The sequence below is a fragment of the Linepithema humile genome, chromosome 7 (genome assembly GCF_040581485.1).
Source record: "Linepithema humile isolate Giens D197 chromosome 7, Lhum_UNIL_v1.0, whole genome shotgun sequence".
In the NCBI taxonomy this organism is placed as follows: domain Eukaryota; kingdom Metazoa; phylum Arthropoda; class Insecta; order Hymenoptera; family Formicidae; genus Linepithema; species Linepithema humile.
In genome coordinates this window covers 4,566,933-4,582,697 of record NC_090134.1, presented here as the reverse complement: position 1 = coordinate 4,582,697, position 15,765 = coordinate 4,566,933, and the positions used below count along the sequence as shown (strand labels likewise).

General features: G+C 41.6%; 1 protein-coding gene and 1 long non-coding RNA gene across 2 annotated transcripts in view; one reads left to right on the top strand and one right to left on the bottom strand.

Annotated features, from left to right (window-relative positions):
- The first annotated feature begins 933 nt into the window (after positions 1-933).
- LOC105668437 (slow border cells) lies at positions 934-5,242 on the top strand. The gene has a single exon (XM_012360827.2). It carries the CDS (start codon positions 2,212-2,214, stop codon positions 3,256-3,258), a length of 1,047 nt encoding a protein of 348 aa, XP_012216250.1. The 5' UTR covers positions 934-2,211; the 3' UTR covers positions 3,259-5,242.
- Positions 5,243-5,929: 687 nt separating this feature from the next.
- Positions 5,930-15,765, bottom strand: part of LOC137001045 (uncharacterized) — a 144,799-nt gene continuing 134,963 nt past the window's right edge. The window contains exon 6 of the long non-coding RNA XR_010891203.1: positions 5,930-6,824. This is a non-coding gene — a long non-coding RNA (uncharacterized lncRNA). The remainder of the gene's footprint in view (positions 6,825-15,765) is intronic.

Here is a 15,765-nt window from a genome sequence, read left to right as displayed (position 1 = left end):
ACAATGATTCGCCTATTCGTAGAGACGACAACGTTCAATCGCGATGCATTTCGCGCAGTTCTTTATTTCTTAAAAAATTATCTTCACAGGAAGTCAGTTTTATTCGGCGATTAATTAATTAATTTAGCTGGCTGATCTAGCAATAACATTGGAAAAGGATGGACGGTTTAAAAATTAAAAAAAATTTTGCGTGAAGAACTTCCCGGAAAGAGAGAGTAGAGATAAATATTTTAGAACTGCAACGATCGATAAGTCAATCAAAGCTAAAGTATAAATAAGGAAGTAAAACATGCTCTAAAGTGGTAAAAATGACCATAAATTCCAGAAGATAACAAAATCTGACCTGTTATTAATCTAATTCAATAAAGAATTGTAAATAATCTTTTATCACAGATCTTAATTACTAAGTCCAAAACTTCAGAAATAGTACGCAACTGTATAGTTTTCTCGCAGATGCTACTTATTTACTGCAAATTAATAGCTTTTAAAGATTTAATGTGTATGTTTCATTCAGGTGTATTTTAAGCATTTCCCAATTAACACAAGGTTTAATTATAATAAAGATTAATTTAAATGCAAATCTCGAAAATCTCGAAAAAAAATACATTTGAAATCCTACTTAATTGATTACCACTGATTGCGCAATATCGTGCAAACGATGACATTCGTATCAGCTGCAAATACTTTCAATCGTACTCAAGAATGAATACCGGATATCGCTATTTAAAAAAAAATTATCTCCAGAGCGTCAAATAATACGTGCAATGATTTTTCGTCATACAATGTACATCGCATTAGATATGAAATTTTATAATTTTTTTGATAGAAATAATAATTAAATGACGATTGAATATGTAATTGATGTGTATTTTGGGAGATTGAAATCAAAGTTTATTTACTATTTAATTTCAATTCAGTTCACAATTGAATATATCGGTGATCAACAATGAATGATTACATTGGAAAAAATAGAAGCAAATACGAGCGGGAAATCCGTATATCGCGCATGGAAGAAAAACTATCCTTTCGTACGCACAGCATCGCGCGAATGGCAGCGGGAGAGTCAAGCGCCGGAAAACTTTTTCTGTCGCGCGGAGTTATGACGGATCCGCAGCATGCCAGAGGATGAGAGATAGCAAAAAAAAAGAAAGAAAAAAAATGTGACGCTCTCGAGAGAACCGGAATGGACTGGACATAAAGGGGAATGGAGGAAAAGACGGCCGAATTACGTCGAAGACGAGAAGGGAAATATGGGAAAAGGATGAAAATCGGAAAACGAGAAAAAAGAGAGAGGCGTGCGTGGATAGCGAGCGGAAAAAGCGTGAACGAGAAAGAAAGAGAGAGGGAAAACGAGAGCCGGAGGAGAAGAAGAAGCCGGAGGAGAAGTGGCAGCTAACTCGCAAGCGAACGTTGCGAGGATGGGAGGAGGAGGAGCGCGCGGCGGACGCTTCGCGTTCGGTCCCTCCGCGAGAGGACCGCTCGCGAGAGGAGGCGAGCGTAAAGCGGAAAGAGTGGAGGGAAGCGCAAGCGCAATGACGCGCGGAGCGGTTTGCGGCGTGCACCACATTCAAAGCTTGCGACATGCCGCCGAGGCGCTCAGTTGCGCGCCAACTCTCATGTGGTCTGTATTGCCGTATCGGGTTCTCTCAAGCACGTTCTCTCGGCCCCCCCTGTGTGTATTCCGAGTGCGAAAGGCGAAAGAACGTATAGAGAAGCGACAGTCACGCGCGTGGGCGTTAGTAAACCGCGTTGACGCACGGCGACATTTAAACAGGCAGTTTAACGAGACAACGTCGTCGACAGACGGAACGTGCGGCCGCCGTTCTCGAGGTCTCGGAATATAAGTCCGGGGACCATTAAGTAAGTACTTGGAACAGTGTCAAAAAATTGCGACGCCGTGCGTTTTCGAGGAAACGAGGTTTGTACGTTTGTTGTACGCGACGGTGACGGTGCGACGACGGTAGAGAGAGATCCTCGAGAGAGGTGTCTTCTCTCCTCATCTCCCGCCGGCTCGCCACGGACGACGTAGTACGCGCTACGTCGGCCGAAGGAGAGGGAGGTAGCGTACGGACGGACAAGTAGAAGCAGCGAGGCGGACGCTACACACGCGCACCGCCGACCGACGTTTCTACGCACGCACGGACGTATACAGGTGGTCCTCCTCTGGTGTAATCGCAAAAAGAGTTCCCATCTGTGATGTGCGAGTGAACGATGGAATCACCGGTCATGTACGATTCAACGGCCCATCAGGTCCAGGCCCAGGGTGCGGGCGAACTGAAGAAGTCCCAGGTGCTCAACAACAATACCAGCAATCAGAACAACAATGCCGCGACGAACAACAATTCTACGCTGCAGATCAATCACAATCATAATCAGCAGCAGAACAGCGCGGTGATAAGCAAAGTCTCCGCCAGCAAGGCGACCCTGCATCAGCAGTACGCCGAGCACTGTGCCGCCGCCGGCGAGCTCACCGATCTCAACACCCCGGAAATTTCGCTGGATCTTCAGAATCTGATCGACGACAATCACTTCAATGACGGCCTGCTGGACATGCTCGGCGCTAACAGCGGCGCCGTCAAGCACGTGAGGACGGGCGGCTACCCGCGCACAACGCTCGCCTACATGCCGCAGCCGGTGCACAGCGGGGCGAGCTATCATCAGGGCAGCAACAGCTGCAGCGACAGCAACAGCTCGAGCTCGGAATCGCCCAGCATCAAGGAGGAGCCGCTCGACCCGGCGGACTATCGACGCCACTGTCCGCAATATCCGCCCAATGGTTACAGTCCGGTGACGAACAATCCGTTCGCCAACGGTGGCCAGACCTTCACCACCCTGACGCCATCCACGGTGCCCGGCAGTCATCCGGGCGCGCCGATTCATCAGCCGCCGCCACGAGGCGGCCCCATGAAGGGGCCGGTGATGGCTCATCAGCATCACGCTACCGCCAACGTCGCCAGGAAGACCACCAAGGCCATCGACAAGGCGAGCGACGAGTACAGACGGCGGCGGGAGAGGAACAACATCGCCGTGAGGAAGAGCCGCGAGAAGGCGAAGGTGCGGTCGCGCGAGACCGAGGAGAAGGTGAAGCTGCTGGTGAAGGACAACGATTTGCTGAAGAAGCGGATCGAACTGCTCACCGAGGAGCTCAACGTGCTCAGATCACTCTTCAGCAGCGTCGGCGTGGCACCCGAGCAACTGCATCGCGAACTCTCCAGGCACCTCGACCAATTTCAGCAACACGCGGTCGCGCCGATGTAGCAGCAGCACGCGGACATCACCGCGCGATCGTCGTCGTCGTCGTCGTCGTCGTTCGGGACGATGTCGTCCGACGACGTTGTCGTTGACTCGCGTCCCTGGGCCGTCAGGCTCCTCCGATTGTGAGACAAAGTCAGTCGCGTCTTCCGTTTCCCCCCGCGCCTCCCCCCCACGACGCCGCGTGCATCGTCGAGGAAGTCGTCTTTCGTGCTCTCCGTCTCGTACTCTCAACTCGCTCATTCTTGTACATTTGTTCTCTCTTTCTCTGCCTCTTTTCTGTCCTCTTTATATCTCACTCGTCATCCTTTATATCTCACTCGACATAGAGTACGCGGAGCGCACGTGCGTGCATGCGTCGTCGTCGCTCGCTTTCAGAGCCGCGAAAGCGCGAGCGTGGGAGGAAGAAGAGGGGAGTCGCGTAGGAGAGCGATCGAGTGGAGCGAGCTTTTCATCGCGAGCTTGCGGCGGTTGGGAAACGCAATCGACGTTGTTCACGTGCTGGAAAGAGAAGTGCCTCTGCCCGCGGGACGAATAGCTCTTCGCTCGAGAAAGAAAATTAATTTCGGATACCGAAGGGATAAAAGGAGGCGAAAGTCGATAAATCGTGCAAAATTAATCGCATAACTCGACGACAAAGAAGCGCGCCTCCATGTTACGATCTTCCAAAATAATATTGAGAATCGATGAAAGACGCGAAGAAAGGAGCAATGTTTTTCTTCTTCGCTTTCATTCATTTTCTTTCGTTGCTGCGTTTTATTTCTTTTTAATATCTTATTTTCTCTTATCTCCTCTCCCTTGTAATTTATAGATTACATAAGTAAGACTGGGTGGTCCACCGATCTCGGATGAACGCGCAAAATCGCAACACGGAGGCGGCCAACATTTCGGATAAATCACATCTTGATGATTCACGCGCATTCTCACTTTAGTTTGTATATTACGTTTCGCATGTACACGTACCTTCCTACATGAAACACGGACACGACAGCTAACACACCTGCAATGCGAAAGACACGTTACACACGGCGCTGTATTTAGATTCGGTTCTTAGATAACATTAAATCAATGAACTTAGACTATCGCCTTCCCAGTACCTAAAAAAAAAAAAAAAACAAAAGTCATACCGAGACACGTCGCAAACACGACAATCTATATCACATGTGACTCGTATCAACGAGAGATGTCGATATGAATATTTTCAATATTCATCTTTTCTCGCCAAGTTTTCGATTTCGCGCTCGTGTTTGACGAAGTGCGGCCGAGCAACACAATACGAGCGCTCATTCACACTCTCTTGTATTATAGCTCTTATTAATTTTATTATTATTATATTCGAAACGTATATGTACATAAAAGCTAATATATTTTGTTAGAAGAGAAGCAAGAAAGCGTGCGCGCGCGCGCGCGCGTGTGTGTGCGTGTGTGTGTGTGTGCGCGAGAGAAGAGACCGGAGAATGGTCAAGCAGTATCGTATGCATGCGTGTGTGATTCTGTTAACATGTGTATGCGTGTGTGATACCGCGCGTACCGCGAATGCGTCGGGAGAGACGAATTGTTGTAATTGCATATTTTATTAGCGGCGAGATAGGCCGAAGGGGCTGATATAATCATCAAGAGGCGGAAGAGCCGAATGATATACCTGATCGTTCTGTAATAAGCGTACAGTCGTATGAAGCAGGGCTTCATCTTCGCGAAGTCGTCGCTCGTATGTAAAGCAAATCGTTGCCAGCGAGAAAAGCCAGCAGCAGCAGCGGTAGCCGGTGTGCGCCGTGCATTCGCCACGGTCGCACATATCGTACGCATACCCGCGCGCGAGCGATTTAATTACGCGAAGGAGCGCGACCGCGTGTGTCGGCGTGCAGCGAGTGTGAATGTGACGTTACGCACGCGTGCCTTGGTGTATGACTGACGTATGATGCTAGGATACAAGATTACCTTCATGGTTGTCTTATTATCTACGCATAAATATATTTTGATATGAAACGTACGCAACGCATTTGCCTTTGTTTCTTTATCTCCGGCTTTCTTTATCTCCTGCCTCGCTCCCCCTCCGCCATACTTCTCCCTTCCTCTAACTCTTCGTCTTCCTCTAACTCGTAAATTTAATGTTGACACTCTTAAATCTTTCATACATAAAACTACTTTTCCGAACAAGATAACATCTTTCTTGTAGTAAATTCTAAGAATTTGAACAGCTACATGTAGAATATTTGCATTACAATGTTTTATGCGCTATGTCATACATGCCGTACTAAACAGGTAAGCATTTGTATGCATACATCTATCGCATTATACAAATGCGCGTCATACAAATGTAAATATTAAATTTTAGCTATTTTATTATGCGCAATCTATTTTACACCAAGTTTTAACTTTAAAATTTTCTCATAGAATCCCAAGTATATTTGCATATTTTCTAAATTATTTTCAACGCATTTTTATACTTTTTTCGATAACAAATATGTTCCAGTACAGAAATATTCTATCGTAAATTAATTGCAGAAAAAAAAGGTGAAAGTTACTATCGAAATCAATTCATCCAAGTGTTTGAAAGGGTTGAGGTTTAAACTGTCAGAAGATAATGAATCAAGCATCATTATCTCCGCGTTCTCGCCTGAGCTAAATGACATCGTGTGTGCGGTCAAGGCGGGAGGCGAGTTGCACCGAAGGGAGATTTCTACGGGTCCGTACAAAGGGGGACGGTAAAGTAGCCGACTATTAATCCACCGGAAAAATCCGCGAGTACACACACATACGAAGTGCATGTATGGTAAGCAACGTATCGGAGCAACAGCGCGAATCCATCGCGGTGAGTGAGTCACGAGATAAGTTTGTTGTTAGTCAGATTAAATAGATTAGCACCATTGTGACGAGCGTGACGAGCGTTGTAGCGGACTGCGCGGAACAGGATACGGCGTTCCACGTGTGTTCGCGCGAACGCACGTGCCCGCATCTGGAATCACACAAATACGAACATACGCGATGCGCACGAAGCGCACGAGGAAGCGCATCACCCGCGCGACGTAATTAGCGAAACGAGTTTTTCATGTCGCGATATAAAACCATAGCGAAGTCGCAACAAGGTATTTCGTCGGCGTCAATTGAAAATAAGACGGAAAAAAAATTGTACAGAATCTTAAATATATTAAAATATAAAATTGCTTAAACGAATTCTACAAGAGTTCATTGTAGTTATAAAACAATGTTTATATTACTTCAGATAAGCATACTTTTTATTGATCGTGATAAAAAGAATATGTAATATAATTAAACAAGAGAAGTAAATTTCGTGCAGATAATTTAGTTAAATTCCTGAAAAATTAATAAAATACGTAATATTTTCATCATATACATACCTCAAGTGTTTTGAAGTTCGATGCTCGCTCTTCAGTTTTATCGAGTTCAGTTCTATCGAGAGTTATTCTTAGGAAATAGAAGTTCTCTGCTCGTTCCAGAGCTTCACGCGAACTCGCGAGTTGGTTTGATGATCCTCGCGAACAATTTATTGTGTTTCTACGTGACACAATGTATGGCGTCGCTTCGTATGCACGCACCGATATGTTATCCGGCTGAAACACAGAATGCAGACGAGTGTACGAGGAATGAAAGTGAAATGCCGGACGGAATACTTCCGAAGAATTGGAATGGACATTGATGCAGGAGGATTCACAAGGTGCATACGTTACCAGGACGATGCAGTGCGGAATCTTTGAACTGCGGATAGTTTGAACATGTATCAAAAATAAGAAACGCATACAAAATTGTTCTTGGAAATATTGTTTTATGATATAATCAATATTATATAAAAACTTGTTAATTGATAAAATATTTTAGCGACCACTGACAAATTTTATTTAATGCAACGTGTGAAGTTTAGATGCATCGTTTTTCGCTACAATTGCAATCCAATTTTCTGACGCAATTAAAAACTCAAGATTCTTAAATTTTATAAAGCGAAACAATCTGTTGTCTTATATATCAATTCTTGAACATCTTGAGTGAATTTATTTCGAACTTATCGAACGATAATCTTTAAGTTGAATACTATAACAGTGTCAAAATTTTAAAATAAAATTTAGATTATTGCATGATAATCATCAAACTTTGAATATTAAAATGCATAAAAAAATACCAAAACAAAATTCAATCCAGGAAAAGTATTTTAGCATTTGCTGTATACATTTGCTATATGCATTTGCTTTTCCCAATATCAGTCTCTAATAGTCGTATTGTACAGAACCTTAATTTTCATAAACTGAACAGTTATTTTTAAAAATTGGCCTCAAGGTCCAAATTTAACAATGTAATCTAATCAGTGATAAAAGTAAGATAAAAAAATTCATGACATTCTAAAAATTTAGTTTAATTACCACAAATGCGTCTGATTAATACAATAAGTAAGTAAATATTTATTTTTCAGAATTTTTATTAGAAGAATGAAGAAGGTATTTCAAATATTTACACAACTTTGACATTGAAATTATACGTTATTATTAATATTTTATATGTAAAGTATTTTAAGTAGTGCTGGCAGGAGAATAATCGCTTAATAATATAACGCGATTGTAAAATGTGAGCAATAAACTTTTTCACATCAAAACAACGCTACTGAACAAACTGAAAAGTTTTCCACTTTTTTTCATGTTCGATAACATTTTCACGGAAGCGCTCTTTTATTATTATGCCGCATCTCTGACATAATGCGCCAAGTTTTGACGCCCAAATGTCTACACGCACGTGTCGTCGCGATTCTAGTTTTAGATACAAGCTGTGCCAACGCTCGTACACGATACCTTCATTTTTCGAGCGTTCCTCCGAGCTGAGCACCAACTTCTGGTATCGTCGAGGCAGTCGGTCATGAGAGCATTTTCTTGCTTACACAAATGATTCATAGTGTTGTTCTCGACAAAATTTATTAACCAGGAAATGTTAAATTTTCGAAAGACAATTTGTTAAAAGCATTTATTTTATGTTCTCTATCAAATACTAAACGTTATTAAATTGAAATATTGTTTACCGAATAATTCATCGTCTTTTTAAATAATCCCATCCACTTAAATTTTATTTAGATTGTTATGTTGTTTTAATCTTAATGTATACATTATTCTAATTATTTTTATTATTTTTATTGCGATACTTTACATTGATTCTTGCAATGTAAAAATTATATATAATATGTTATTCTAACTCCGTAAATATTACACATTATTCTTTTGTCTGCCACTTTTTTTTCTATAAGACACAGAAGTATCAGAAAAATATGTATATATAATAGAAAAATATAATAGGAAAATAGATAAATAGAATTTATACATGTGATACAATATCTTCGGGTGTTTATAATTAGCACTTATTATTATAGCTTTATTTAATTCCTTATAATGACAAAACCTGACATACTTCCTGTTTTAGAATATAATCGTTATAACACGATTAACACTTTTTCGTTAATTTTTTAATTGATTGTTATTAGCATAAATTGTTTTATTAATGATAATATTGCACCGAAAAGTCTAGAAAAATATTCTTTCTTCCCGTTATCAACCAGCTTTTCGTTGTAGCTTGGTGATCATGGCATAACGCTAGTTCAAATAGTAAAATTAAGTATCAGAGTTATCTTGGTTTATTTATCAAATGCCATATTTCGAAGGAAATAGTGCAAAATTTCATCGCTATTAAATATAAAAATATATATAAAAACAATACTCATAAAATCAAATATAATCTTTTATTAAAATCGTGACTGCATAAAAATTAAAATCTAGGATTTTTTTTTAATTATCTCACGGCTGAATAAAAATTAAATTTAGAGTTTCAAAGCTCTTTAAGTTTCCAGAAAAATAATACGACAGGAAATGTCGATATGTCGATATTTCAAATGTTTTATCAACATCGAGACGTCAATCAAAACAAGAGATAAAGGCGCGCCGCTAGCAATACGATACTGCGTTTTCCCGGCCGTTATAAAGTTACCTGTGTTCTTATCCTATTCGCTCTCGACCGCCTGATCTCTATTCTGGCTGCGACGGTATATGGGTTAGGGCCAACTCTGCCAAGACCGCCCCGCACCCACGCGCGTTCGCGCCCGATTCTCTTTTCGCACGCACACGACGAACGAGCGCAGGCGAGCGAGCGGGCGAAATCGCTCAACTCGCTCAACTCGCAATGTTTTCGCGCCGCAACGTTGCGTGAAACGTGAAAACAAAGTCGCACTTGATCCGCTAAACCGTGCATTTCCACCGAGATTTCAACGCTAATCCAGCCGGTGACATTGGCCCGACGTTAGTTGGTATTTTTGCATCCCAGATGCAAACCAATTTACGAGAAGATCATTCGTGTGTTTCAACGGAAGTGATCTCTCTGAATTAGTCGCGTCGTTTCGTCGTATTTTAGCTGTCGACTTTCGTGACAACATGTCTAGTCTATTAACTGTAGCTATTAATGCCCTCTCTTGGATGGCAAATGTCATGCATTATCACTTATTAAGATACAGGACAACATATCTACCTTACTATTGAAAAATTTACTGGGGAAGGAAGAGATAGATCTTTCTGGCACCTTGATCTGTTGTTATCACACGTATATTTGTGAATCAATATTGTCATATGCGTCTTATCAAATTGTAATCGTAAAACAAAATTTGAAATAACATTTAGTTTCAAGAGAATCTTTTAAATTTTTTATTCCAAAAAAAATGTTGAAATAAAACTCATTGTTAATTTAAAGAAGTACATTGCTGATTTTTTTAATGATATGATTTTTTAATGACGTTATAATGGGAAAAATATAGAAAATTATATTGTGATGAAATACATTAATATTAGACATGGAAAAAAAGGTCAAAGCGTAGAAAATTGAGAATATCGGATACTTTTTAGTCTGATTGGCTCTCTCCCTTGGGAATAATGTCACTCGCACATGTAAAAACTTTTCTGTTCTCTTCATGTACGATTCCGCGAGTTAGATGAAAAAGCACCTAACCTAGAGTTAAAAAGGGTTTGCCGTCGATCGGCATCACGCGGCTCAGCGCCGCGAGCACGATGTGGGTGTGACCTGGTTTGCGAGAGTTTCACTTTCCTGTAACATCGTTGCACGGAGGAGGTAAGGAGGATTCGACCCCAGAATTACGTCATGCATTGTTATGCCGGCCGTAACGACTTGTACGTGCGGAACTCCGCGGGAATGAAAATCATCGAGAGACAAAAGAGGGAAAGAGAGAGAAGAGACCGTCTTGTGCCCTGTGCGAATCGATTATCGCCGATCGATGGAGTCCGGCAATCTTTTGTGCATTATATTGTCACACATGTCGCATTCCAATCGGACGATCGTCGCATCTTGAAATACGATCGAAGTTGTGGAAGATCTAAGAATCTTAGAAATCTAACATCTCGATGTGGAAATCAATTTTTAACCACAACTTGAACTGTCGGTAATCCTTTGATGTGCTATTGGAATTTTACTTTTGATTAAATTACAAAATTATAAAATTCAACTAATAAAAGGAATAAGAATTGAATAAAATCATTGTTGCAAATTAAAAATTAAAACATTAGTGAAATATTACATACATCAAAATTAATAAATTCACATTCATTAGAATATTCATTCAAGAACAAAAAGATGATACTTCTTTGTTGGCTTCTTTCAGGGCGGATATTTTTCCACGATTACTTAATAATCTCATTAATCTGCCAGACATAAGAAGACACCGTGTCGAACTCACGATGCGTTATGCGTGCGTTTCTACGTGAGTATTAGCGTGTGCACGGGTATATCCGCGCTACGATCTTTGAGTGTCGGAGTGGCGAGTATATAAAAGAGCGTTCTAGCGTGCGACCTATATTCCACGCCTGCATCGCTATATTAGACGCGTACGACGCATCAGAGACGCGTCTGAAAGTGCCTCTCTCTCACTCTCTTTCACCTGCTACCAATCAAAGCCGAATTCGAGATGCAAAATAGAAATTTAATCGTACATATTTTCGTATTATATTTCACTTCTCATTAAATCGTACACGATAGTCTACGAAAATTTATAATTGACTTGATAATTCATCACCTACTAAAAACGCAAGGAAAGAAAATTTTTTAAAATAAAAATACATGGCACTTTTTCATACAATGCTAATTTGGACGATAAAAATGACAAACTGCTTTATCGTACAAGCCTATATTTAAAGTAAATTATGCACACACACGTGCGCGAAAATTGCGATTCCCAAAAGATATGAAGACAGAACTGGCCGATCAACTGCACGAGTTCGGACGTACAGTCGGTTCTCGTCCCACAACAGACGCGTGACAGCACGCGTGCACGTTGTGCGTTTATGCGAGGAAGTTGGAGGATTTATTTTCGTCGCGGCCCCGTCCAAACGCATCACCCACTCGTTCTCGATGGACCATCGCAGCCATTCCAAAGGCCAACATACCGGTATCTTTATATGGATGTTTACTCTTTAGGGAACAACGGTAAAACGATAGGGTCACTGCTTAAAAGTCAATGAAAGTCATTTCCGCGTTGTGTGGCATCTTGTGTCCTCACTCATAATCCAGTTTGGTAACACGTGTTCTCTCTAGTCTATGAAACGAGAATTGAAGTGATAAAAACGAATGAAACTAATTTTTTAATTGACAAATTGTTTTCAGATTCCTTTCACAGCTAAATTGGAGAAAGAAATATATTATTGTACGGATCTTTATACAGGGTGATTCAAAATAATTTGCTACTTACGAGTCCGATACAACGGACAGGCAACGGACAGGCACCGATACAAGGGACGGTGCAATGCGTCATGAGACGACAGTAAACACTTGACAGTCTCATTATACATTGCGCGTCCCTGCCTGCCCGTTGTATCGAACTCGTAAGTTGCCACCTATTTTCAATTATAACTCGAAAACTAAGCTTCGGACAAAATTTTGTAAAAGGAAAAATCGTCTCAGAATTCGCTCAAGAATATGGCATTGCAAGGACATCAGATTATTTTGAATCACCCTGTATAATCAGCGTCTTTCCGTTAAACTTTAATAGCTTTACACTTTACTAATTCTTGAAATTTAAAAGAACACTAGCAATTATTTATCTACGCTATTGCTAATTAGCAATTGTCTGTTGTAACGCTTTTTGATGCCATGTTTAATTCCAAGCACACATTTAGATTAATGTACCGAAAGCATGCGAGAGAGAACCTGTAATTCTTAATTAAACTTAATTAAGTGGGTTACCATTACGGACAATCTGGCTAATCAGTACGAGAATATTCTTAAGATATGCAAACCGTCTGCAACGTAAGAAGGTTAATGAGAGTGTTCTCATGGGTGGATTATGACATGTGGTACCTAGTTAACGCCGCATAAATCTAGCGTGACTTGTATGACTCTTCATGAATTGATGAGGGTACAATCATTTGGCGTGTCATCACCATAAAACTTTAAATTGCATCCACAGGAACGCATAAACACAGAGAGAGAAAATAAGATTCAATACGAGTTCATTTATAAAGTGCATTAAACATAAGCATTTTATAAATTATACATCTATCTCATTTATGTACTGAATCATTCATATATGAGAGAGAGAGAGAAAGAGAAAAAAAGAGAGATGTTTGTTTATATATTATTAGAATTTGAATAGTTGTCTCAAAATCTTTTTTTTGACAATAGTTTGTTTTGTAAACTATAAACGTATTTTTGAAAAGCATCATACACACCGAGGGATCGATTCGATCGGCGGGAGCGAGAGTCGCGGGAGAGACAGCGCGATATTAATAACCAGCCGAGAAAGAAACGCGACGATTCTGTATACCATATGGCCAACCTAAATTCTAAGAGCCCCGAACGTAACTTAACATAACCCACATAGAAATCCACAGCGAAAAGTCTAGTCACGATCGCGTTGACGACGAGCGGGCGTGCAAACGGCCGACTAGATTCGTTCTGTGACCACTGTAACGCATGGCTGCAACAATTCTTTTAAGTTTCTGCTAAGAAAAAAGGACGAATAAATCTTTCGGTGACACAACGCACGGACACTTCAGGTATGATAAGGAGAACGTGAAGGTAACTTTCTCATTCGCCGAAGAATTAACGGCCTTAAAAAAATTAACCACGTAATTAACTGCGAGTGAAATGATTAATAAACTCCAACTACAAAATTCCCTACGCGTTTCGTATACAACAATTGCATAATACGTATACAGTTATTTGCATGTATTTTATAAGTATTACAAGGAGATGAATACACCGTTCAATCGCAATCTCAGTCACAATATCAACTGCCAACCGTATCTTATCCGTTAATCGCGGAGAGTCAACTGTGTGAATGCAATTTCCTCAAAGCTGTGAAATAGAGGATAACCTAATTGGAGTATCGAGATAATGACATTGTCCACGCTGGCCGCGTGAATGACGCGAGTCGAATCGTTTCGTTCTGCGATCGACGAGCTCGCAACTTTGTTCGGCGCGATCGAAAAGTTCCAAGATGCACCGCGCATTCCTCGTTGACTTGACGTCGATGGTGCACACAGTCGACGTCCTCTCTCGGCCGCGGTCTCTCGACTCTTCTCATTAAATCACAAATGAATGACATTAGCGGTGCTATAATATCGTACCGCTATTACCGTGACGGGTATTACGTGTCACGCGGCGCGCGCGCACGTTCTCTCTCGTTTGCCCCTCCGTCTCTCTCGCGCTCTCCACGTATCTTTCTCCCTCTCGCTTCCTCTCCAGTCTCACCGCTCTCTCTTTCCATCTCCCTCCTTCTTCTCCACCACCTCCTGTCTCTGGAAACGCTCTTACTGTTGCATGCGAGGAATCAGGTCACTGCGCTGCAAGAAAGCAAAAGCCGCGGCTACGCGAGAGAGCGCGGATTAGTATTATCGAATATATACCTATATCCTCCGGAAAGGGACGATGACTAAGGCGCCGTTTCGACAGAACTTTCGCGTACACGCGATCGCGCCGAGCCGCGTTTGCGGTGCAGCGTGTAACGCTGCACTCATCATGTGTGGAAACTTTATCGGTCACCGCGCCGTGAAATACGGGCTCGCGATTACCTATTTTCATTTTCCCCTCGTCGATCGGGCGCCAATTTGCTTTCGAGATATACAGACGCTCGTCGCAACGCGTCTGTGTCTGGAAGAACTTTTAATTGTCGATACGATGAAATTGAATCGCGCGATCAGCTGATACGCACTGCGTATAGGAAGCGAGAGAGCGAAGAGAAGGACCGCTCGCGCGGGTCATGGTTCAATTATTGTATGACACTCTTCATACGCCGCATCTGCGTGCGCGTGGTCATCCCAAATGGCATTCTTCGGACACCTTTCTCTCACATTGTGTTTTCCGCGTTATTTTGTACGCGCTTTTCTCACGGGTTTCGCAACGCGCTGGAGTATACGTTCATTTGTCATTCATACGCCTCGACAATTGCAACGATATCTTAGAACACCGTTGCAATTAGCAATAATTCGATTACAGAATAATCCGAATTTTGTCTAGCGAGCTATTTTGGACGCGCGAAATGTTTCCTTATTAAAAGAGATCAATTTTGTGGACAACCGCAGGAGTTACAGCGCGTGTCTGTCAGACGTCGCAGTTTAACTAGAAAGTGAAAACAGACATCTGACTTTGTTTATTACATCGGTGGGACACGCAAAGTTAGGATAACATTTTCATAATTAACGCTTATGTTCTAACTAACAGCTATATTATGTAAATGATTTCTATCTCCCAGAGTGCAAAGGGTTAATTATGGCATCGATTATTTCAACTATGTGCTGAACAAGTTCGTAATTTACTTTAAAAATTAAGTTATATACAATTACATCTTCACAATTACAGGAAGATTCTCATTACAAATGCAAATGCCTAATGCGTTTTAGGGATCAGCATCGAGCGAACGTTCGCATCAATCATTCAAATTCTTTTTTTTTTCGATCGGAAAACACGCCCCTTTGGCCTTTCGTAAAGACCTTTCATCGTTTGCCCTATCTCGAACTAACGTCGTTAGTTAGAAAAGTGATCATTATCTCGCGCGTATCTGCTAAAACGCATACGCACGTATATGCGCGCAAATCGCGATATAAATTACAGGTGGCTGCGCGCAGAAGAACCGACGTATTTTCGCTACGGGATGCTGCGAAATCATCGATGAGATGGGGTCAGTAAAAGTAGGGCCGTTAAGACGGGTCGCGGTTCAATGTCGTTTAGTTATGCGCGTCGTAAACACATGCTTTGCGACGATATAGACCGTGCGTAGCACGCTTCACTAGGAAGGACGAAGAGACTCCATACGGGTTACAATCTATTCTTTTTTCTATATATCTTACTCAAGGGAAATCGCAACAAGTTAATTATTCGAAAGAGATATTTATAAAGGTCTGACGATCCTGTTAAAATAAATTACATCAGACCATAACTTTGTAAAATTGTTTTAAAAAAAGAAGAATTACATCATCCGCGATGATTTGTATCTTTAGTTGCCGTATAAAGCCGAGAGAAAGCAGAATC

What these genes read in the sequence shown, in the direction of transcription:
- LOC105668437 (XM_012360827.2), top strand. Translation starts at nt 2,212, where the DNA reads ATGGAATCACCGGTCATGTACGATTCAACGGCCCATCAGGTCCAGGCC.